This window comes from Pecten maximus, chromosome 7 (genome assembly GCF_902652985.1).
Source record: "Pecten maximus chromosome 7, xPecMax1.1, whole genome shotgun sequence".
Lineage (NCBI taxonomy): Eukaryota > Metazoa > Mollusca > Bivalvia > Pectinida > Pectinidae > Pecten > Pecten maximus.
This window is the reverse complement of record NC_047021.1, coordinates 5,116,844-5,142,496: the sequence shown is the minus strand read 5'-3', so window position 1 is coordinate 5,142,496 and position 25,653 is coordinate 5,116,844. Positions and strand designations below refer to the sequence as shown.

General features: G+C 40.9%; 1 protein-coding gene across 1 annotated transcript in view; it reads right to left on the bottom strand.

Moving 5' to 3' along the window:
• LOC117331398 (protein MON2 homolog) overlaps positions 1–25,653 on the bottom strand; it is a 620,780-nt gene that overhangs the window by 81,330 nt on the left and 513,797 nt on the right. The window contains exon 20 of the mRNA XM_033890102.1: positions 12,026–12,136. Within this exon, the coding sequence (XP_033745993.1) occupies positions 12,026–12,136 (111 nt within the window). The remainder of the gene's footprint in view (positions 1–12,025; positions 12,137–25,653) is intronic.

Here is a 25,653-nt window from a genome sequence, read left to right as displayed (position 1 = left end):
GACAAAGTACACACGAGGACAACCACGAAGGGTGACTCACTTGAGAGTAGGACAAAGTACACACGAGGACAACCACGAAGGGAGACTCACTTGAGAGTAGGACAAAGTACACACGAGGACAACCACGAAGGGAGACTCACTTGAGAGTAGGACAAAGTACACACGAGGACAACCACGAAGGGAGACTCACTTGAGAGTTGGACAAAGTACACACGAGGACAACCACGAAGGGTGACTCACTTGAGAGTAGGACAAAGTACACACGAGGACAACCACGAAGGGTGACTCACTTTAAGGTGGGACAAAGTACAAATTTCATTACTATTTATTTATATACACTGAAGTTACACTTCATCACTATTTACTTCTATACACTGAAGTTACACTTCATCACTATTTACTTCTATACACTGAAGATACACTTCATCACTATTTACTTCTATACACTGAAGTTACACTTCATTACTATTTACTTCTATACACTGAAGTTACACTTCATTACTATTTACTTCTATACACTGAAGTTACACATTATCACTATTTACTTCTATACACTGAAGTTACACTTCATTACTATTTACTTCTATACACTGAAGTTACACTTCATTACTATTTACTTCTATACACTGAAGTTACACTTCATTACTATTTACTTCTATACACTGAAGTTACACTTCATCACTATTTACTTCTATACACTGAAGTTACACTTCATTACTATTTACTTCTATACACTGAAGTTACACTTCATTACTATTTACTTCTATACACTGAAGTTACACTTCATTACTATTTACTTCTATACACTGAAGTTACACTTCATTACTATTTACTTCTATACACTGAAGTTACACTTCATTACTATTTACTTCTATACACTGAAGTTACACATTATCACTATTTACTTCTATACACTGAAGTTACACTTCATTACTATTTACTTCTATACACTGAAGTTACACTTCATTACTATTTACTTCTATACACTGAAGTTACACATTATCACTATTTACTTCTATACACTGAAGTTACACTTCATTACTATTTACTTCTATACACTGAAGTTACACTTCATTACTATTTACTTCTATACACTGAAGTTACACTTCATCACTATTTACTTCTATACACTGAAGTTACACTTCATCACTATTTACTTCTATACACTGAAGTTACACTTCATTACTATTTACTTCTATACACTGAAGTTACACTTCATTACTATTTACTTCTATACACTGAAGTTACACTTCATTACTATTTACTTCTATACACTGAAGTTACACTTCATCACTATTTACTTCTATACACTGAAGTTACACTTCATTACTATTTACTTCTATACACTGAAGTTACACTTCATCACTATTTACTTCTATACACTGAAGTTACACTTCATTACTATTTACTTCTATACACTGAAGTTACACTTCATTACTATTTACTTCTATACACTGAAGTTACACTTCATTACTATTTACTTCTATACACTGAAGTTACACTTCATTACTATTTACTTCTATACACTGAAGTTACACTTCATCACTATTTACTTCTATACACTGAAGTTACACTTCATTACTATTTACTTCTATACACTGAAGTTACACTTCATCACTATTTACTTCTATACACTGAAGTTACACTTCATTACTATTTACTTCTATACACTGAAGTTACACTTCATTACTATTTACTTCTATACACTGAAGTTACACTTCATTACTATTTACTTCTATACACTGAAGTTACACTTCATTACTATTTACTTCTATACACTGGAGTTACACTTTATCACTATTTACTTCTATACACTGAAGTTACACTTCATCACTATTTACTTCTATACACTGAAGTTACACTTCATCACTATTTACTTCTATACACTGAAGTTACACTTCATTACTATTTACTTCTATACACTGAAGTTACACTTCATTACTATTTACTTCTATACACTGAAGTTACACTTCATTACTATTTACTTCTATACACTGGAGTTACACTTTATCACTATTTACTTCTATACACTGAAGTTACACTTCATTACTATTTACTTCTATACACTGAAGTTACACTTCATTACTATTTACTTCTATACACTGAAGTTACACTTCATTACTATTTACTTCTATACACTGAAGTTACACTTCATTACTATTTACTTCTATACACTGAAGTTACACTTCATTACTATTTACTTATATACACTGAAGTTACATATTATCACTATTTACTTACATACATTACTATTTCATTGTGAGTTTTCTGTGAGCTATAGACATTGTTAACAGTCTCCATGACAGCTCCAGGCTGACTGAGGGAGAAAGCTAATGAACCATTCATCATCATCTGACAACACAGCCTCCAAGTGCTGTAATGTCATGGCTATGTGTGCTAGACGAAAACAATCATTTTCTCAAAAAGTAGAGATAACAGGTTCAGTTCCCAGGTATTCATCATTTACTTAGAGCATGGCTTAATTTCTTTGTTTTTTTTTGAGATTGTACGATGATTTAACGCTGATTTTGTTTGGGGTTTGGTTTGTGTTAAGTAATAGTGCCAGACCAATCTATCCCTGTCTCCCTAACTTACTGTACACTAGCCCTTGCTACACTAATACACCCATTACAGGGTTCGCGGAATGGTTTTGAGTGCTTCAAGAAATCCTCAAATTCTTTTGTTTCCTTATTTACTACAATTGACAGCCAGAGAAAATTGGAAAAAGAAGACTTGTCATTATCAGTGTTTTATGAAGAATTAAGACGACTGCTTCCAGGAACTCACTGTCTTCTTAAACAGAATACAAGTACATGATCCATGTACTTTTAGAACAAGAGGCCCATGGGGCCTGTATCGCTCACCTGGTCGTTACTATATAATATCCTACAGTAAACCGTTACTATATAATATCCTACAGTAAACCGTTACTATACAATATCCTACAGTAAACCGTTACTATATAATATCCTACAGTAAACCGTTACTATATAATATCCTACAGTAAACTGTTACTATATAATACCCTACAGTAAACCGTTACTATATAATATCCTACAGTAAACAGTTACTATATAATATCCTACAGTAAACTTACTATATAATATCCTACAGTAAACCGTTACTATATAATATCCTACAGTAAACCGTTACTATATAATATCCTACAGTAAACCGTTACTATATAATACCCTACAGTAAACCGTTACTATATAATATCCTACAGTAAACCGTTACTATATAATATCCTACAGTAAACCGTTACTATACAATATCCTACAGTAAACCGTTACTATACAATATCCTACAGTAAACCGTTACTATACAATATCCTACAGTAAACCGTTACTATACAATATCCTACAGTAAACCGTTACTATACAATATCCTACAGTAAACCGTTACTATATAATATCCTACAGTAAACCGTTACTATATAATATCCTACAGTAAACTGTTACTATATAATACCCTACAGTAAACCGTTACTATATAATATCCTACAGTAAACCGTTACTATACAATATCCTACAGTAAACCGTTACTATACAATATCCTACAGTAAACCGTTAATATATAATATCCTACAGTAAACCGTTACTATGTAATATCCTACAGTAAACCGTTACTATATAATATCCTACAGTAAACCTTTACTATATAATATCCTACAGTAAACCTTTACTATATAATATCCTACAGTAAACCGTTACTATATATACAGTAAACCGTTACTATAAAATATCCTACAGTAAACCGTTACTATATAATACCCTACAGTAAACCGTTACTATATAATACCCTACAGTAAACCGTTACTATATAATATCCTACAGTAAACCGTTACTATATAATACCCTACATTAAACCGTTACTATATAATATCCTACAGTAAACCGTTACTATATAATACCCTACAGTAAACCGTTACTATATAATATCCTACAGTAAACCGTTACTATATAATATCCTACAGTAAACCGTTACTATATAATATCCTACAGTAAACCGTTACTATATAATATCCTACAGTAAACCGTTACTATATAATATCCTACAGTAAACCGTTACTATATAATATCCTACAGTAAACCGTTACTATATAATACCCTACATTAAACCGTTCCTATATAATATCCTACAGTAAACCGTTACTATATAATACCCTACAGTAAACCGTTACTATATAATATCCTACAGTAAACCGTTACTATATAATATCCTACAGTTAACCGTAACTATATAATATCCTACAGTAAACCGTTACTATATAATATCCTACAGTAAACTGTTACTATATAATATCCTACAGTAAACCGTTACTATACCTTTTTGCAGACGACACCAAAGTATTCAAAATAACAAGAGGCCCATGGGGCCTGTATCGCTCACCTGGTTGGATTTGACCAAATGTCAAAATAATGTTCATGTTCAATTCCTTTTGTTTGTTAACCTCAAACAATGCTATTTATGGTTATAGCGTGGGGATCCCAACTGCTTTAAAGAAATAATGAAGTCCAGACTCTCTGAGTTTACAACATGCATTTATAACTTTATGACTAGTAGTGATTTGAAGGAATTACCTCTATTTCCCATATGGGGCCCCGCCCCTTTGGCCCCTTGGGGGTCAAAGTCACCATTTATGCAAAATCTGTTCCCCTTCCCCCAAGAATGCTTCTGACTAAATTGGGTTCAAATCCATTCATAACTTTATGACAAGTAGCGATTTAAAGGAATTGCCTCAATTTCCCCTATTGGGCCCCGCCCCTCAGGCCCCTTGGGGGTCAGAGTCACCATTTATGCAAAATCTGTTCCCCTTCCCCCAAGAATGTTTCTGACCAAATTGGATTTAAATCCATTCATAACTTTATGACTAGTAGCGATTTGAAGGAATTACCTCTATTTCCCCATTAGGCCCCGCCCCTTTGGCCCCTTGGGGGTCAGAGTCACCATTTATCCAAAATCTGTTCCCCTTCCCTGAAGGATGTTTCTGACCAAATTGGGTTCAAATCCATTCATAACTTTAGGACTAGTAGCGATTTGAAGGAATTACCTCTATTTCCCCTAATGGGCCCCGCCCTTTTGGCCCCTTGGGGGTCAGAGTAACCATTTATGCAAAATCTGTTCCCCTTCCCCAAAGGATGTTTCTGACCAAATTGGGTTCAAATCCATTCATAACTTTAGGACTAGTAGCGATTTGAAGGAATTACCTCTATTTCCCCATTAGGCCCCGCCCCTTTGGCCCCTTGGGGGTCAGAGTCACCATTTATCCAAAATCTGTTCCCCTTCCCTGAAGGATGTTTCTGACCAAATTGGGTTCAAATCCATTCATAACTTTAGGACTAGTAGCGATTTGAAGGAATTACCTCTATTTCCCCTAATGGGCCCCGCCCTTTTGGCCCCTTGGGGGTCAGAGTCACCATTTATGCAAAATCTGTTCCCCTTCCCCAAAGGATGTTTCTGACCAAATTGGGTTCAAATCCATTCATAACTTTATGACTAGTAGCGATTTGAAGGAATTACCTCTATTTCCCCATTAGGCCCCGCCCCTTTGGCCCCTTGGGGGTCAGAGTCACCATTTATGCAAAATCTGTTCCCCTTCCCCAAAGGATGTTTCTGACCAAATTGGGTTCAAATCCATTCATAACTTTATGACAAGTAGCGATTTAAAGGAATTGCCTTAATTTCCCCTATTGGGCCCTGCCCCTCAGGCCCCTTGGGGGTCAGAGTCACCGTTTATGCAAAATCTGATCCCCTTCCCCAAAGGATGTTTCTGACCAAATTGGGTTCAAATCCATTCATAACTTTATGACTAGTAGCGATTTGAAGGAATTACCTCTATTTCCCCATTAGGCCCCGCCCCTTTGGCCCCTTGGGGGTCAGAGTCACCATTTATCCAAAATCTGTTCCCCTTCCCTGAAGGATGTTTCTGACCAAATTGGGTTCAAATCCATTCATAACTTTAGGACTAGTAGCGATTTGAAGGAATTACCTCTATTTCCCCTAATGGGCCCCGCCCTTTTGGCCCCTTGGGGGTCAGAGTCACCATTTATGCAAAATCTGTTCCCCTTCCCCAAAGGATGTTTCTGACCAAATTGGGTTCAAATCCATTCATAACTTTATGACTAGTAGCGATTTGAAGGAATTACCTCTATTTCCCCATTAGGCCCCGCCCCTTTGGCCCCTTGGGGGTCAGAGTCACCATTTATCCAAAATCTGTTCCCCTTCCCTGAAGGATGTTTCTGACCAAATTGGGTTCAAATCCATTCATAACTTTAGGACTAGTAGCGATTTGAAGGAATTACCTCTATTTCCCCTAATGGGCCCCGCCCTTTTGGCCCCTTGGGGGTCAGAGTAACCATTTATGCAAAATCTGTTCCCCTTCCCCAAAGGATGTTTCTGACCAAATTGGGTTCAAATCCATTCATAACTTTATGACTAGTAGCGATTTAAAGGAATTGCCTCAATTTCCCCTATTGGGCCCCGCCCCTCAGGCCCCTTGGGGGTCAGAGTCACCATTTATGCAAAATCTGATCCCCTTCTGCCAAGGATGTTTCTGACCAAATTTGGTCAAAATCCAATAAGAACTTGATGACTAGTAGCGATTTGAAGCAAATGTTGACGGACGGACGACGGACGACGGACACCGGACGACGGACGACGGACGCTGCACCATGGCATAAGCTCACCGGACCTTCGGTCCAGGTGAGCTAATAAAAAGCGAGCACGACAGTGCAGAGCTTCAAAAGGATCTGGACACAATGTGTAAGTGGAGTGATACATGGCTACTTAAGATGCACCCAGACAAATGCAAACAGATGAGAATATGCAAGGGAAAAGGAAGAGGACATGATGAACCCAAACCGGACTACCATCTCAACGGGAAATACCTGCAGAAAACCAAACAAGAGAAGGACATAGGAGTAATCATCGACTCCGAGCTTTCGTTTGACGAACATATAGCTGAAAAAGTTAAGAAAGCGAACTCTATGTTTGCACTCATCAGAAGGACTTTCCAGTTTATGGACACCAGGTCTTTTATCCCATTATATAAATGTCTGGTAAGATCCCAACTGGACTACGCTAGTCCTGTGTGGGCACCTCACTTACAAAAACACACTGACAAGATAGAAGGGGTTCAAAGAAGAGCAACCAAGTGTCTCCCGGGAATGAAGGAATTGACCTACAGCGAGAGGCTGGAAAAACTCAAACTACCAACTTTGGCATTCAGAAGAAATAGAGGAGATATGATAGAACTGTACAAAATAATAAGCGAATTATATGATAAAGAATGTTTTAATGGTATCATTTTATGGAAGGATGCTGCTGAACGCAACAGTACCAGAGGACATACCAAAAAAATATTCCCTAGACTATCCACAAATACGCTAAGAAAAAACTACTTTTCAAACAGAACAGTGTCAATCTGGAATGAATTGCCAGAACAGGTTATATCAGCATTAAATGTAAACTCCTTCAAAAACAAGCTAGACGATCACTGGAAAAACCAATAACTTTTCTTTAATTACAAAGCATCAATTAAATCATAAACAAGAGGCCCAGAGGGCCTGTATCGCTCACCTGGTTTCATGAGATATGAAACAAGAACTATGCTATAAGTATATGTGTCACTGGTATTGCTATGTCAATATATCATAAGCATTTTATATGGGTACATGAACATTGGTTTTATTGTAATTCTAAAAATGTCAATTTAGCCAAATTGATCCCTTTTGGCCCCGCCCCTCAGCCCCCGGTGGGTCAGCCCCACCAATTGTATAATTTTGAATCTCTACCCCAAGGGGATGCTACCAGGCGAATATGAGCGATATATCCATTGCTTAGTTTCAGAGAAGAAGTTGTTTATATCAATTAAGGCAAATTGACCCCTTCTGACCCGCCCCTCAGCCCCCAGGGGGGTCAGCCCCATCACTTGTACAATTTTGAATCCCTACCCCAAGGGGATGCTACCAGTCAAATATGAGAGATATCCATTGCTCAGTTTCAGAGGAGAAGTTGTTTATAACAATTTAGCCAAACTAGCCCCTTTTGGCCCCGCCCTTCAGCCCCAAGGGGGTCAGCCCCATCATTTGTACAATTTTGAATCCTTACCCCAAGGGGGTGCTACCAGGCAAATATGAGCAATATCCATTGCTTAGTTTCAGAGGAGAAGTTGTTTGTATCAATCTAGCCAAACTGGTCCTTTTTGGCCCCGCCCCTAAGACCCCCAGGGGGTTAGCCCCACCATTTGTATAATTTTGAATTCCTACCCAAAGTAGGTGCTACAAGGCAAATATGAGAGATATCCATTGCTTAGTTTCAGAGGAGAAGTTGTTTATATCAATTTAGCCAAATTGACCCTGTTTAGCCCGCCCCTCAGCCCCCCTGGGGGTCAGCCCCACCATTTGTACAATTTTGAGTCCCCACCCCATAGTAATGCTACCAGGCAAATATGAGCGATAACAAATGCTCGGTTTCAGAGAAGAAGTCGTTTATATCAATATAGCCCGATTGACCTCATTTGGCCCCGCCCCAGAGGTCCCCAGGGGGTCAGCCCCATCATTTGTACAATTTTGATTCCCCACCCCATAGTGATTCTACCAAGCAAATATGAGTGATATCCATTGCTTGGTTTCAGAGAAGAAGTCGTTTATATCAATATAGTCCAATTGACCACATTTGGCCCCGCCCCTCAGGCCCCTGGGGGGTCAGCCCAATCATTTGTACAATTTTGAATCCCCACTACATAGTGATGCTACCAGGCAAATATGAGCGATATCCAGTGCTCGGTTTCAGAGAAGAAGTCGTTTATATCAATATAGCCGGATTGACCTCATTTGGCCCCGCCCCAGAGGTCCCCAGGGAGTCAGCCCAATCATTTGTACAATTTTGATTCCCCACCCCATAGTGATTCTACCAAGCAAATATGAGCGATATCCATTGCTTGGTTTCAGAGAAGAAGTCGTTTATATCAATATAGCTAAATTGACCCCTTTTGGCCCCGCCCCAGAGGCCCCCAGGGGGTCAGCGCCATCATTTGTACAATTTTGAGTCCCCCACCCATAGGGATGCTTCTGACAAAATTTAGTGAAATTCCGATCAGCGGTTATGAAGAAGAAGTCAAATAAGTCAATTATTGACGGACGGACGGACGACGGACGGACGACAGACGGACGACGGACGGACGACGGACGACAGACGCCACGGTATGGCATAAGCTCACCTTGGTCCTTCGGACCAGGTGAGCTAACAATGTACAGTAGACCGGACAGAAGTAATATATCAATCTCATGTATTATTTGAGTCTGGTATAGAGGACTTTAAAAGTCCTGAACCAGAAATAAACTTATCTTATCTTATCTTATCTTATACAATATCCTACAGTAAACCGTTACTATACAATATCATACACTATTAATATATAATATCCTACAGTAAACCGTTACTATATAATATCCTACAGTAAACCGTTACTATATAATATCCTACAGTAAACCGTTACTATATAATATCCTACAGTAAATTGTTACTATACAATATCCTACAGTAAACCGTTACTATATATACAGTAAACCGTTACTATATAATACCCTACAGTAAACTGTTACTATATAATATCCTACAGTAAACTGTTACTATACAATATCCTACAGTAAACCGTTACTATATAATATCCTACAGTAAACCGTAACTATATAATATCCTACAGTAAACCGTTAATATATAATATCCTACAGTAAACTGTTACTATATAATATCCTACAGTAAACCGTTACTATATAATACCCTACAGTAAACCGTTACTATATAATATCCTACAGTAAACCGTTACTATATAATATCCTACAGTAAACCGTTACTATATAATATCCTACAGTAAACCGTTACTATATAATACCCTACAGTAAACCGTTACAATAGAATATCCTACAGTAAACCGTTACTATATAATATCCTACAGTAAACTGTTACTATACAATATCCTACAGTAAACTGTTACTATATCCATGCATACTACAGGCCCAATATCAAGACCCTCTTGGTTATTAAGAAGAAGTCATTTAAAGATCTAAGCCTATTTGTTCCCTGTGACCTTGAATGTAGATCAAGGTTTTTCATTTGCACAAATTTGGAAGCCTTTCACCCTAGCATACTACAGGCCAAATTTCAAGTCTCTGGGTATCTTGATAATTGAGAAGTTATTTAAAGATTTTAGCCTATTTGACCCCTGTGACCTTAAATGAAAGCCAGTTTCATTCATTTGTACAAACTTGGTAGCCCTTTATCCCAGCATGCTACACGACTAATATTAGGTCTCTGGGTTTCTTGGTTATTGAAAAGAAGTCGAGTAAATATTTTAGCCTATTTGACCCCTGTTACCTTTAATGTAGGGTCAAGGTCATTCATTTGAACAAATTTGGTAGCCATTCATCCCAGCATGCTACAGACTCAATATTAGGTCTCTGGGCCTTTTGGTTATTGAGAAGACGTTGTTTAAATTGGAAAAGTTGACGATGGCCAGTTGGACAAGGGAAGCCACGCCACGGGCTCTTTGGGCAGGTGAGCTAATAACTGATGTGTAAATAATAAAACAATGATTCAAAGTTGAAATAACCAAATTAGGGTAGATTTACATGGATAACACTGAAGCACTGAAACAAGAACAAGGATGGATAGTATTGCAACAGCAATACAAAGTCCCCTGCCTGACCCAGGAGTGCAACTATTTATTTCCCATTTTTTAAACTACGTGTTATACTGATCACGTATACCAAGTTTCGTTAAAATCAGAGTAGTACTTTAGGATTGTCCGGACACGCCTCAACCAATGAGAAGCTGGCGGCCATTTTGAAAAATGTTTTTTTTCGAAAAGAAAAATTGGGATGCACACTACATGTGATACTGATCATGCATACCAAGTTTCGTTAAAATCGGAGTAGTACTTTAGGAGGAGTTGTCCGGACAAGCCTCAACCAATGAGAAGCCCGCAGCCATTTTGAAAAATGAATTTTTGAAAAAAAAATATGTGGGATGCACAACTACATGTTATACTGATCATGTATACCAAGTTTCGTTAAAATCGGAGTAGTACTTCAGGAGGAGTTGTCCGGACAAGTCTCAACCAATGAGAAGTCGGCAGCCATTTTGAAAATTGGTTTTTGGGGGAAAAAAATGTGGGATGCCCAACTACATGTTATACTGATCATGTATACCAAGTTTCATTAAAATCGGAGTAGTACTTTAGAAGGAGTTGTCCGGACAACTATTGCATGACAGACAGACAGACGGACGGACAGACAGACAGACAGACGGACAGAGGGTAAACCTATAGTCCCCCCCGTTTTTCAAACGGCAGGGGACTAATAAGACCAGGTGTTCTGGAAGGGTAAGCGTCTTCTGCTTCACTGACTATACCTAAAAACAATTCTGCTTCACTGACTATACCTAAAAACACTTCTGCTTCACTGACTATACCTAAAAACACTTCTGCTTCACCGACTATACCTAAACACAGTTCAGCTTCACTGACTATACCTAAAAACACTTCTACTTCACTGACTCTACCTAAAAACAGTTCTGCTACACTGACTATACCTAAAAACAGTTCTGCTTCACTGACTATACCTAAAAACAGTTCAGCTTCGCTGACTTTACCTAAAAACAGTTCTGCTTCACTAACTATACCTAAAAACAGTTCTGCTTCACTGACTATACCTAAAACACTTCTACTTCACTGACTATACCTAAAAACAGTTCTGCTTCACTGACTATACCTAAAAACAGTTCAGCTTTGCTGACTTTACCTAAAAACAGTTCTGCTTCACTGACTATACCTAAAAACAGTTCTACTTCACTGACTATACCTAAAAACAGTTCTGCTCCACTGACTATAACTAAAAACAGTTTTGCTTCACTGACTATAACTAAAAACAGTTCTGCTTCACTGCACCCCTGCTTCACTGATTATACCTATAAACACTTCTGCTTCACTGATTATACCTATTCCTTGATATTTTGTACATACCAGATTTGACTGAAGAGGCGGATCGTATCCATGCTCCAGAGCTGCTCTGACAAGGGAGGTAACTGCTTCTGCACCCCAGCACCGCATACCTTGATGAGGATGCTGACATACCTAATAAGTACAGCACAATTATAAGAGCTGTGAAAAAAATATGATCATAATTATCAAACAAAAGATGTTTATATGTATATACAAAAGTTTGCACTGAAAGATTTCAGCGTAGATAATCTAACCTGATATGATCCTCAGCAAAATGTTTGTTATAATTTCATAAGGAAGAGGCCCAAGGATCAAAATGGTCGTCTGACTACAAGGACTTACAGCAGAGAGAATGATAATTTTCATATTGACACTACTTTCAGTAAATCTCATCATGGTAGTTTTAGTCAGCAGTAGGTAACAACTTGTCAGTATAGTCAGCAAAACTGATTTAAAGCCACATTTGAGCTAATTTTCCCCTTTGGGGCCCCTTCTCTCTGTTTCCAGGGGTCAAAACTGCGCCATTTACTTAGAAAATGATTGACCTCCCAAAATCATGTTTCAGACTGCATCTAGTTGAAATCTGGTTTGGAGTTACATACAGAGGATGGTGCCTAACAACCGGTAAAACATAACGACCTCTGGGTAAGATGATCTAACAGGAGGCGCAGGGTAAAACATAACGACCTCTGGGTAAGATGATCTAACAGGTGCAGGGTAAAACATAACGACCTCCAGGTAAGATGATCTAACAGGAGGCGCAGGGTAAAACATAACGACCTTTGGGTAAGATGATCTAACATGAGGCGCAGGGTAAAACATAACGACCTTTGGGTAAGATGATCTAACAGGAGGCGCAGGGTAAAACATAACGACCTCCAGGTAAGATGATCTAACAGGAGGCGCAGGGTAAAACATAATGGCCTCCAGGTAAGATGATCTAACAGGAGGTGCAGGGTAAAACATAATGGCCTCCAGGTAAGATGATCTAACATGAGGTGCAGGGTAAAACATAACGACCTTTGGGTAAGATGACCTAACAGGAGGCGCAGGGTAAAACATAACGACCTTTGGGTAAGATGATCTAACAGGAGGTGCAGGGTAAAACATAACGACCTTTGGGTAAGATGACCTAACAGGAGGCGCAGGGTAAAACATAACGACCTTTGGGTAAGATGATCTAACAGGAGGTGCAGGGTAAAACATAACGACCTTTGGGTAAGATAATCTAACAGGAGGCGCAGGGTAAAACATAACGACCTTTGGGTAAGATGATCTAACAGGAGGCGCAGGGTAAAACATAACGACCTTTGGGTAAAATGATCTAACAGGAGGTGCAGGGTAAAACATAACGACCTTTGGGTAAGATGATCTAACAGGAGGTGCAGGGTAAAACATAACGACCTTTGGGTAAGATGATCTAACATGAGGCGCAGGGTAAAACATAACGACCTCCGGGTAAGATGATCTAACAGGAGGCGCAGGGTAATTAGATGTGGTGGGGTTAGATGTGGTGGGGTTAGATGTGGTGGTGTGGTGGGGTTAGATGTGGTGGTGTGATGGGGTTTGATGTGGTGGGATTAGATTTGGTGGTGTGGTGGGGTTAGATGTGGTGGGGTTAGATGTGGTGGTGTGGTGGGGTTAGATGTGGTGGTGTGGTGGATATAGTGACATTGGATGTGTGGTTGGAGTTGACATACATTATATATCCTGAGCCCCACAATATTGTCCCTGTCAATTGACACTTTTGACTCCAGTACTGTAACTTTATCCTCAGCTAATTACTAACCGATGGCGTCCATGGAATCAAAACCTTGGAAGTGACATTATTTTTATACTTGAAGAACGTTTGACTTCCGTTGTAATTTATATACATTTCGTGACTGTAAGGAAACCCCTAATGACTAATGAATCAACAAGAAGGACGGCTTGCAGGTGAATCAATAGAACACTGAATTGAAAATAAAACACATTTACTCTAATGCTATATCAAATACACACATTCTGTAAATCTTTTATAATCAACCCAAAATTTCATTAATACAAAATTTAATGATCACACTGGATGGAAGTGGAAATTCTAGTACTCCCGAGAGAACCAGAAACTAATGCAAAGGTGGAAATTCAATCATTACCAAAATGTTTCAGAGGTTGTTATGAAACAAATTGTGGCAGTGCATATACAGAAATGAGACAAGTTGGTGTACGTAATGTGATTTCAACATTAACATGCAGCAAAAAGATCATTCTCAGCAATGTCACCCATTTGATTATAGCCATCAATTATACAGACAATCCCAAAATGTATTATTTCCAGGTAAAGTGAGGCGATATGAGTCCCAAGGTGGGTACCAGACCAGGACATTTACTAGTGTAATGTGTCTTTATTATGGCTCTGATGCTCAGAGTGTAATTAATAGAGTTTTCTTGTTTGTAATAACAGAAGATTTAAGATGATATAAATGTTCTGAAAATTTATGATATCTACATAAATCATCAGTAATAAGAGGCCCAACGGGCCTGTATCACTCACCTGCTACTGCTATGAAACTTTTAAAGTTTATCTAGGTCATTTATGTGGATGCTAAGCTGATTACCACTACATTCACATTGGTTTGGTTTTAACTAGGTCCTTAGACTAACCAACCGCCATTATCAGGTCCTTGGGCCAGGTTATTAAGAAGAAGTCCTTTGAAGGTTTTAGCACATTTCACTAATGTGAATTGAAAGTATATATTTATAGGCCAAGGTCATTCATTTGAACAAACTTGGTCAGATCTTCAATTTTTATTTATATATAAATATAAAACATCAATAAGATAATCCTAGCCTTACTAGTATATTTACTGACATCAACAATGTATTGTTAAAAAAGAATCAAGTTAGTTCAAAATAAAGACATATACATATATAGAAAATTCTTGTAATAACAGACAAATAATACAGTGAAGAAATGCCCATCATTTATCAGTACATACACATTTTATGTCTAATATCAGAAATACTGTACAACAAAATGGTTATAAGGAAACAAAACATTGTCATGGTTAAAATGCATAGTAAACAAAACATCATGATAATTAAAATACAGAGTAAACAAAGCATCATCGTTTGGTACAGTCATGTGACCTGTCAACAGAAAACAAAGATTTAGAACAACAAAGTAAAGCATGTATTTTTTTTTTTAAATATCATTAAAATTATTGAAGTAACATGAATAATTCATAAATCATTTCTAAGTATTGAAATACTTTTAATCATCAGTATTCATTAGTCAAAACATTTAAGTTTATTAAATTATTGTGAAATTCAACAAGTACTTATGTAATATAGCCATTTATTACATCCTTACCTAGATATTCTCTCTCCATACCATTCATCAGGTCCGAGGATCAAAGATGTGAGAATGTCTGAAGAAAAAAAAAATGTTAGTATGCCACAATACAATTGCAACTAGAAAGAACACTTACAGTTCAGCAAGGGCCCCTGTAGCTAAACACCCACATATTCATCATATGTCAGATATCAAGCAATCGTTTGCCCTTATCACTAAATAAGGGTGATATTCAACATTTGGACTTCAAAAACTTTTGTAAGAAAGCAAAATATATACCATGTACTATGATGTGACAATTGTTTCCTTCTAACTCAACTTTGATTTGTTTGATTTAAACCCTTCCCCACCAACACCACAGTAGGAGATTTTATAACCCACTGCAGTAAAGCTCATTACAAAAAATCCAGATTATATATATATTGTCTCTGTCAGAGAGAGTACATTCTGTGTAAACATCATGAATGGCCACTACGACCAACAGATACGCTAGTTTTGTTTTATGGATATATATATAAACGATGGTATTTCATCATGTGCGGTCTGACTAGACTCTGAATCAGTATTCACTGATCGTAAACAAAGTTTCGTCCTAAATAAACAGAGACTAATCGAAGTCTGTTAACAAACATAGTTTAAGTTAATAAGTAACTTGCCTTTAATTCATGTTGATAGATATTCTAGTGACAAACATCACAGCTTCGTGTCAGGCCCTGTCCAATAGGCGCCATTTTGACTAAATGATCACGTGACCAGACGGATCAGACGGATCACGTGATCGCTAAAGCCAAAACCTCACAAAAGGTGGGGGTGGAATGCGTATCCCGAGCCGAGACCGAGCTCTGGTCACGAGCCTGCTCAAGCGTGACTATTTACGTTTTTTTTTGCAAATTATTCCAGATAAATGCTTTATTTGTGATATTTTTTAAAATGAATACAACAAATAAATCTAGCTGGTTTCAAAAATATAAAGTGATTTTGTTTGTCTAGATCACAACAATTTTAAGTCACAATCGGGTGGCAGTTCAAATAAGAAGGCAAATGAATAGATTGGAAAATAGTAGAAAGGAGAGGAAGTTAAAAATAATAAATAAACAGCTGAATAGATAAATAGTTAATTAAAACTAAATAAACAGGTACATATATAACTTAATGAATAATTAAATACTGAATAAAGAGGATATGAAACAAATAAAAGGTTAATAAAAGTAAAGAAACATAATTTAAATACCTAGGCATGGAAAAGAATGAATATTGATGCAATAAAGATATGAAAATAAATAAAATTGAAATAAAATAAAATAATATGGCCTCTTCAAATGTAGAACTGTTTCCCGACGTAGAAGAGTCTGGAAACTTCTACTCTCAATACACAAAGCTCAGGATCAGTTGAGTTGTCTGCCCTCAGAACAGACTCGGTAAACAAGGTGAGTCCAGTTATCACCACTGTGTTTACAATAAGTCAGGATTTGACATGAAATCATCTGAAATTTACATTTTTGAAACCAACTTGTTTTACATGTTGTATGTATAAAAAATATCACAAAATTAAAGCATGCATTTGCGAATTATTTTTGCCAAATATGTAAATAGTCACGCTTGAGAGCGGGCTAGTACACAAAATCAGCCTCTGAAAATAGTTGATTTCTAATGTCAAAATACATTTCAGAAAACTTCATTCTCATAATTACCTGAAAAACAAAAACTTGAATTGCTTGGGCTCGGGAACTGATCGAGCATGGGTTGTCTGGGATACATAATATCACCCCCACCCTCATAAAATCTTGAGGAGAAAAAACCCACATTGTACCCAAAAATAGCATTGACCAAAATACTGGAGGGAATTACGAAGATTTTATCTCATGATGGGAAGCATGGTATGTATGTATCATGGCATGTATGTCTTATGACATGAATGTATGTCCCACAACCGGAAGTCTCATGCCAGGAAGTATGACATGTATGTCTCACGGTAAGTATGACATGTATGTCTCACGGTAAGTATGACATGTATGTCTCATGTCAGGAAGTATGACATGTATGTCTCATGTCAGGAAGTATGACATGTATGTCTCATGTCAGGAAGTATGACATGTATGTCTCGTGTGGAAGTATGACATGTATGTCTCATGTGTGGAAGTATGACATGTATGTCTCACAGGAAGTATGACATGTATGTCTCATGTGTGGAAGTATGACATGTATGTCTCATGTGTGGAAGTATGACATGTATGTCTCATGTCAGGAAGTATGACATGTATGTCTCATGTCAGGAAGTATGACATGTATGTCTCACAGGAAGTATGACATGTATGTCTCATATCAGGAAGTATGACATGTATGTCTCATGTCAGGAAGTATGACATGTATGTCTCACAGGAAGTATGACATGTATGTCTCACAGGAAGTATGACATGTATGTCTCACGGGAAGTATGACATGTATGTCTCATGTCAGGAAGTATGACATGTATGTCTCACGGGAAGTATGACAGGTATGTCATATGTGTGGAAGTATGACAGGTATGTCATATGTGTGGAAGTATGACATGTATGTCTCACGGGAAGTATGACATGTATGTCTCATGTCAGGAAGTATGACATGTATGTCTCATGTCAGGAAGTATGACATGTATGTCTCATGTCAGGAAGTATGACATGTATGTCTCACGGGAAGTATGACATGTATGTCTCATGTCAGGAAGTATGACATGTATGTCTCATGTCAGGAAGTATGGCATGTATGTCTCATATATCAGGAAGTATGACATGTATGTCTCATATCAGGAAGTATGACATGTATGTCTCACGGGAAGTATGACATGTATGTCTCATGTCAGGAAGTATGACATGTATGTCTCATGTGTGGAAGTATGACATGTATGTCTCATGCCAGGAAGTATGACATGTATGTCTTCAGTCATGTAGCCTAAGGTCCTTTCACCTTGCTGACTTTTCATCGTAGGCGAGAAAATGAATTATTGCCTAATGCAGAAATCAACACCCAGGAGAGCGAAGAAATATGTTCCAATTTGTCATTAATAACACCTACGTTGAGATATTTCCTTAAGAAGCTCTCAGAACAATTTATTGACTAATAAAAAAGAACACTAAGTGTGTAGATGTTAATTTTTCATGCTTTATGACACCTTGTCACACCCAAATTGATAAGTTTTTTTTTTATTAGGAATAATATCTAGATGATGAATCTCGGACTACAGATTGTATGACACAGTTTTAGAGACAGAAACTTGAGGAATATGAAAGAGGTGTGTTCACATCCACAGTACACCATCTTGTGTAGGAAGATCACAGCAAACATAACAAACTTTTTAATAATGTTTCTGGATCTGAGTCGTAAAGGCCTGTAAATGTATCTTTTAGCCTGGGCAGTTTCCAACTGACTGTATGGTACCTGGTCCATGCTCAGCCTTGGAGTGTGATCTGTTTGGTACCTGGTCCATGTGGAGTGTGATCTGTTTGATACCTGGTCCATGTAGAGTGTGATCTGTTTTGTACCTGGTCCATGTGGAGTGTGATCTGTTAGGTACCTGGTCCATTCTCGGCCTTGGAGTGTGATCTGTTTGGTACCTGGTCCATGTGGAGTGTGACCTGTTAGGTACCTGGTCCATGTGGAGTGTGATCTGTTTGATACCTGGTCCATGTAGAGTGTGATCTGTTTTGTACCTGGTCCATGTGGAGTGTGATCTGTTAGGTACCTGGTCCATTCTCGGCCTTGGAGTGTGATCTGTTTGGTACCTGGTCCATGTGGAGTGTGACCTGTTAGGTACCTGGTCCATGTGGAGTGTGATTTGTTTGGTACCTGGTCCATGTGGAGTGTGATCTGTTTGGTACCTGGTCCATGTGGAGTGTGATCTGTTAGGTACCTGGTCCATGTGGAGTGTGATCTGTTTGGTACCTGATCCATGCTCGGCCTTGGAGTGTGATCTGTTTGGTACCTGGTCCATGTGGAGTGTGATCTGTTAGGTACCTGATCCATGCTCGGCCTTGGAGTGTGATCTGTTTGGTACCTGGTCCATGTGGAGCGTGACCTGTTAGGTACCTGGTCCATGTGGAGCGTGACCTGTTAGGTACCTGGTCCATGTGGAGTGTGATCTGTTTGGTACCTGGTCCATGTGGAGTGTGATCTGTTAGGTACCTGGTCCATATGGAGTGTGATCAGTTTGGTGCCTGGTCCATGTGGAGTGTGATCTGTTAGGTACCTGGTCCATGTGGAGTGTGATCTGTTAGGTACCTGGTCCATGTGGAGTGTGATCAGTTTGGTGCCTGGTCCATCTGGAGTGTGATTTGTTAGGTACCTGGTCCATGTGGAGTGTGATCTGTTTGATACCTGGTCCATGTGGAGTGTTATCTGTTAGGTTCCTAGTCCATGTGGAGTGTGATTTGTTAGGTACCTGGTCCATGCTCGGCCTTGGAGTGTGACCTGTTTGGTACCTGGTCCATGTGGAGTGTGGTCTGTTTGGTACCTGGTCCATGTGGAGTGTGATTTGTTAGGTACCTGGTCCATGTGAAGTGTGATCTGTTTGATACCTGGTCCATGTAGAGTGTTATCTGTTAGGTACCTGGTCCATGTGGAGTGTGATCTGTTTGGTACCTGGTCCATGTGGAGTGTGATCTGTTATGTACCTGGTCCATGTGGAGTGTGATCTGTTTGGTACCTGGTCTATTTGGAGTGTGATCTGTTTGGTACCTGATCCATGCTCGGCCTTGGAGTGTGATCTGTTTGGTACCTGGTCTATTTGGAGTGTGATCTGTTTGATACCTGGTCCATGTGGAGTGTGATTTGTTAGGTACCTGGTCCATGTGAAGTGTGATCTGTTTGATACCTGGTCCATGTAGAGTGTTATCTGTTAGGTACCTGGTCCATGTGGAGTGTGATCTGTTTGGTACCTGGTCCATGTGGAGTGTGATCTGTTATGTACCTGGTCCATGTGGAGTGTGATCTGTTTGGTACCTGGTCTATTTGGAGTGTGATCTGTTTGGTACCTGATCCATGCTCGGCCTTGGAGTGTGATCTGTTTGGTACCTGGTCCATGTGGAGTGTGATCTGTTTGGTGCCTGGTCCATGTGGAGTGTGATCTGTTAGGTACCTGGTCCATGTGGAGTGTGATCTGTTAGGTACCTGGTCCATGTGAAGTGTGATCTGTTTGATACCTGGTCCATGTAGAGTGTTATCTGTTAGGTACCTGGTCCATGTGGAGTGTGATCTGTTTGGTACCTGGTCCATGTGGAGTGTGATCTGTTATGTACCTGGTCCATGTGGAGTGTGATCTGTTTGGTACCTGGTCTATTTGGAGTGTGATCTGTTTGGTACCTGATCCATGCTCGGCCTTGGAGTGTGATCTGTTTGGTACCTGGTCTATTTGGAGTGTGATCTGTTTGATACCTGGTCCATGTGGAGTGTGATCTGTTAGGTACCTGATCCATGCTCGGCCTTGGAGTGTGATCTGTTTGGTACCTGGTCTATTTGGAGTGTGATCTGTTAGGTACCTGGTCCATGTGGAGTGTGATCTGTTTGATACCTGGTCCATGTGGAGTGTGATCTGTTTGATACCTGGTCCATGCTCGGCCTTGGAGTGAGATCTGTTACGTACCTGGTCCATGTGGAGTGTGATCTGTTAGGTACCTGGTCCATGTGGAGTGTGATCTGTTTGGTACCTGGTCCATGTGGAGTGTGATCTGTTTGATACCTGGTCCATGCTCGGCCTTGGAGTGTGATCTGTTAGGTACCTGGTCCATGTGGAGTGTGATCTGTTAGGTACCTGGTCCATGTGGAGTGTGATCTGTTAGGTACCTGGTCCATGTGGAGTGTGACCTGTTAGGTACCTGGTCCATGTGGAGTGTGATCTGTTTGGTGCCTGATCCATGTGGAGTGTGATCTGTTTGATACCTGGTCCATGTGGAGTGTGATCTGTTAGGTACCTGGTCCATGTGGAGTGTGATCTGTTTGGTACCTGGTCTATTTGGAGTGTGATCTGTTTGGTACCTGGTCCATGTGGAGTGTGATCTGTTAGGTACCTGGTCCATGTGGAGTGTGATTTGTTTGGTGCCTGGTCCATGTGGAGTGTGATTTGTTTGGTACCTGGTCCATGTAGAGTGTGATTTGTTTGGTACCTGGTCCATGTGGAGTGTGATTTGTTTGGTGCCTGGTCCATGTGGAGTGTGATCTGTTTGATACCTGGTCCATATTCGGCCTTGGAGTGTGATCTGTTTGGTACCTGGTCCATGTGGAGTGTGATCTGTTAGGTACCTGGTCCATGCTCGGCCTTGGTGTGTGATCTGTTAGGTACCTGGTCCATTCTCGGCCTTGGAGTGTGATCTGTTTGGTACCTGGTCCATGTGGAGTGTGATCTGTTAGGTACCTGGTCCATGTGGAGTGTGATCTGTTTGGTACCTGGTCTATTTGGAGTGTGATTTGTTTGGTACCTGGTCCATGTGGAGTGTGATTTGTTTGGTGCCTGGTCCATGTGGAGTGTGATCTGTTTGATACCTGGTCCATATTCGGCCTTGGAGTGTGATCTGTTTGGTACCTGGTCCATGTGGAGTGTGATCTGTTAGGTACCTGGTCCATGCTCGGCCTTGGTGTGTGATCTGTTAGGTACCTGGTCCATTCTCGGCCTTGGAGTGTGATCTGTTTGGTACCTGGTCCATGTGGAGTGTGATCTGTTAGGTACCTGGTCCATGTGGAGTGTGATCTGTTTGGTACCTGGTCTATTTGGAGTGTGATCTGTTTGGTACCTGGTCCAAGTGGAGTGTGATCTGTTAGGTACCTGGTCCATGTGGAGTGTGATTTGTTTGGTACCTGGTCCATATTCGGCCTTGGAGTGTGATCTGTTAGGTACCTGGTCCATGTGGAGTGTGATCTGTTAGGTACCTGGTCCATGTAGAGTGTGATCTGTTATGTACCTGGTCCATGTGGAGTGTGATCTGTTTGATACCTGGTCCATGTGGAGTGTGATCTGTTTGGTGCCTGGTCCATGTGGAGTGTGATCTGTTTGGTGCCTGGTCCATGTGGAGTGTGATCTGTTTGGTACCTGGTCTATTTGGAGTGTGATCTGTTTGGTACCTGGTCCATGTGGAGTGTGATCTGTTAGGTACCTGGTCCATGTGGAGTGTGATTTGTTTGGTACCTGGTCCATATTCGGCCTTGGAGTGTGATTTGTTCGGTACCTGGTCCATGTGGAGTGTGATCAGTTTGGTGCCTGGTCCATGTGGAGTGTGATCTGTTTGGTACCTGGTCCATGTGGAGTGTGATCTGTTTGGTACCTGGTCCATGTGGAGTGTGCTCTGTTAGGTACCTGGTCCATGTGGAGTGTGCTCTGTTTGGTACCTGGTCCATGTGGAGTGTGATCTGTTTGATACCTGGTCCATGTGGAGTGTGATCTGTTAGGTACCTGGTCCATGTGGAGTGTGATCTGTTTGGTGCCTGGTCCATGGGGAGTGTGATCTGTTTGGTACCTGGTCCATGTGGAGTGTGATCTGTTTGGTGCCTGGTCCATGTGGAGTGTGATCTGTTAGGTACCTGGTCCATGTGGAGTGTGATTTGTTAGGTACCTGGTCCATGTGGAGTGTGATCTGTTTGGTACCTGGTCCATGTGGAGTGTGATCAGTTTGGTACCTGGTCCATGTGGAGTGTGATCTGTTTTGTACCTGGTCCATGTGGAGTGTGATCTGTTTGATACCTGGTCCATGTGGAGTGTGCTCTGTTAGGTACCTGGTCCATGTGGAGTGTGCTCTGTTTGGTACCTGGTCCATGTGGAGTGTGATCTGTTTGATACCTGGTCCATGTGGAGTGTGATCTGTTAGGTACCTGGTCCATGTGGAGTGTGATCTGTTTGGTGCCTGGTCCATGGGGAGTGTGATCTGTTTGGTACCTGGTCCATGTGGAGTGTGATCTGTTTGGTGCCTGGTCCATGTGGAGTGTGATCTGTTAGGTACCTGGTCCATGTGGAGTGTGATCTGTTAGGTACCTGGTCCATGTGGAGTGTGATCTGTTAGGTACCTGGTCCATGTGGAGTGTGATCTGTTTGGTACCTGGTCCATGTGGAGTGTGATCTGTTTGGTACCTGGTCCATGTGGAGTGTGATCTGTTAGGTACCTGGTCCATGTGGAGTGTGATCTGTTTGATACCTGGTCCATGTGGAGTGTGATCTGTTTGGTACCTGGTCCATGTGGAGTGTGATCTGTTAGGTACCTGGTCCATGTGGAGTGTGACCTGTATGGTACCTGGTCCATGTGGAGTGTGATCTGTTAGGTACCTGGTCCATGTGGAGTGTGATCTGTTAGGTACCTGGCTCATGTGGAGTGTGATCTGTTAGGTACCTGGTCCATGTGGAGTGTGATCTGTTTGGTGCCTGGTCCATGTGGAGTGTGATCTGTTAGGTACCTGGTCCATGTGGAGTGTGATCTGTTAGGTACCTGGTCCATGTGGAGTGTGATCTGTTTGGTACCTGGTCCATGTGGAGTGTGATCTGTTTGATACCTGGTCCATGTGGAGTGTGATCTGTTTGGTACCTGGTCCATGTGGAGTGTGATCTGTTAGGTACCTGGTCCATGTGGAGTGTGATCTGTTTGGTACCTGGTCCATGTGGAGTGTGATCTGTTAGGTACCTGGTCCATGTGGAGTGTGATCTGTTAGGTACCTGGTCCATGTGGAGTGTGATCTGTTTGGTGCCTGGTCCATGTGGAGTGTGATCTGTTTGGTACCTGGTCCATGTGGAGTGTGATCTGTTTGGTACCTGGTCCATGTGGAGTGTGATCTGTTAGGTACCTGATCCATGCTCGGCCTTGGAGTGTGATCTGTTTGGTACCTGGTCCATGTGGAGCGTGACCTGTTAGGTACCTGGTCCATGTGGAGCGTGACCTGTTAGGTACCTGGTCCATGTGGAGTGTGATCTGTTTGGTACCTGGTCCATGTGGAGTGTGATCTGTTAGGTACCTGGTCCATATGGAGTGTGATCAGTTTGGTGCCTGGTCCATGTGGAGTGTGATCTGTTAGGTACCTGGTCCATGTGGAGTGTGATCTGTTAGGTACCTGGTCCATGTGGAGTGTGATCAGTTTGGTGCCTGGTCCATCTGGAGTGTGATTTGTTAGGTACCTGGTCCATGTGGAGTGTGATCTGTTTGATACCTGGTCCATGTGGAGTGTTATCTGTTAGGTTCCTAGTCCATGTGGAGTGTGATTTGTTAGGTACCTGGTCCATGCTCGGCCTTGGAGTGTGACCTGTTTGGTACCTGGTCCATGTGGAGTGTGGTCTGTTTGGTACCTGGTCCATGTGGAGTGTGATTTGTTAGGTACCTGGTCCATGTGAAGTGTGATCTGTTTGATACCTGGTCCATGTAGAGTGTTATCTGTTAGGTACCTGGTCCATGTGGAGTGTGATCTGTTTGGTACCTGGTCCATGTGGAGTGTGATCTGTTATGTACCTGGTCCATGTGGAGTGTGATCTGTTTGGTACCTGGTCTATTTGGAGTGTGATCTGTTTGGTACCTGATCCATGCTCGGCCTTGGAGTGTGATCTGTTTGGTACCTGGTCTATTTGGAGTGTGATCTGTTTGATACCTGGTCCATGTGGAGTGTGATCTGTTAGGTACCTGATCCATGCTCGGCCTTGGAGTGTGATCTGTTTGGTACCTGGTCTATTTGGAGTGTGATCTGTTAGGTACCTGGTCCATGTGGAGTGTGATCTGTTTGATACCTGGTCCATGTGGAGTGTGATCTGTTTGATACCTGGTCCATGCTCGGCCTTGGAGTGAGATCTGTTACGTACCTGGTCCATGTGGAGTGTGATCTGTTAGGTACCTGGTCCATGTGGAGTGTGATCTGTTTGGTACCTGGTCCATGTGGAGTGTGATCTGTTAGGTACCTGGTCCATGTGGAGTGTGATCTGTTTGGTACCTGATCCATGCTCGGCCTTGGAGTGTGATCTGTTTGGTACCTGGTCCATGTGGAGTGTGATCTGTTAGGTACCTGATCCATGCTCGGCCTTGGAGTGTGATCTGTTTGGTACCTGGTCCATGTGGAGCGTGACCTGTTAGGTACCTGGTCCATGTGGAGCGTGACCTGTTAGGTACCTGGTCCATGTGGAGTGTGATCTGTTTGGTACCTGGTCCATGTGGAGTGTGATCTGTTAGGTACCTGGTCCATATGGAGTGTGATCAGTTTGGTGCCTGGTCCATGTGGAGTGTGATCTGTTAGGTACCTGGTCCATGTGGAGTGTGATCTGTTAGGTACCTGGTCCATGTGGAGTGTGATCAGTTTGGTGCCTGGTCCATCTGGAGTGTGATTTGTTAGG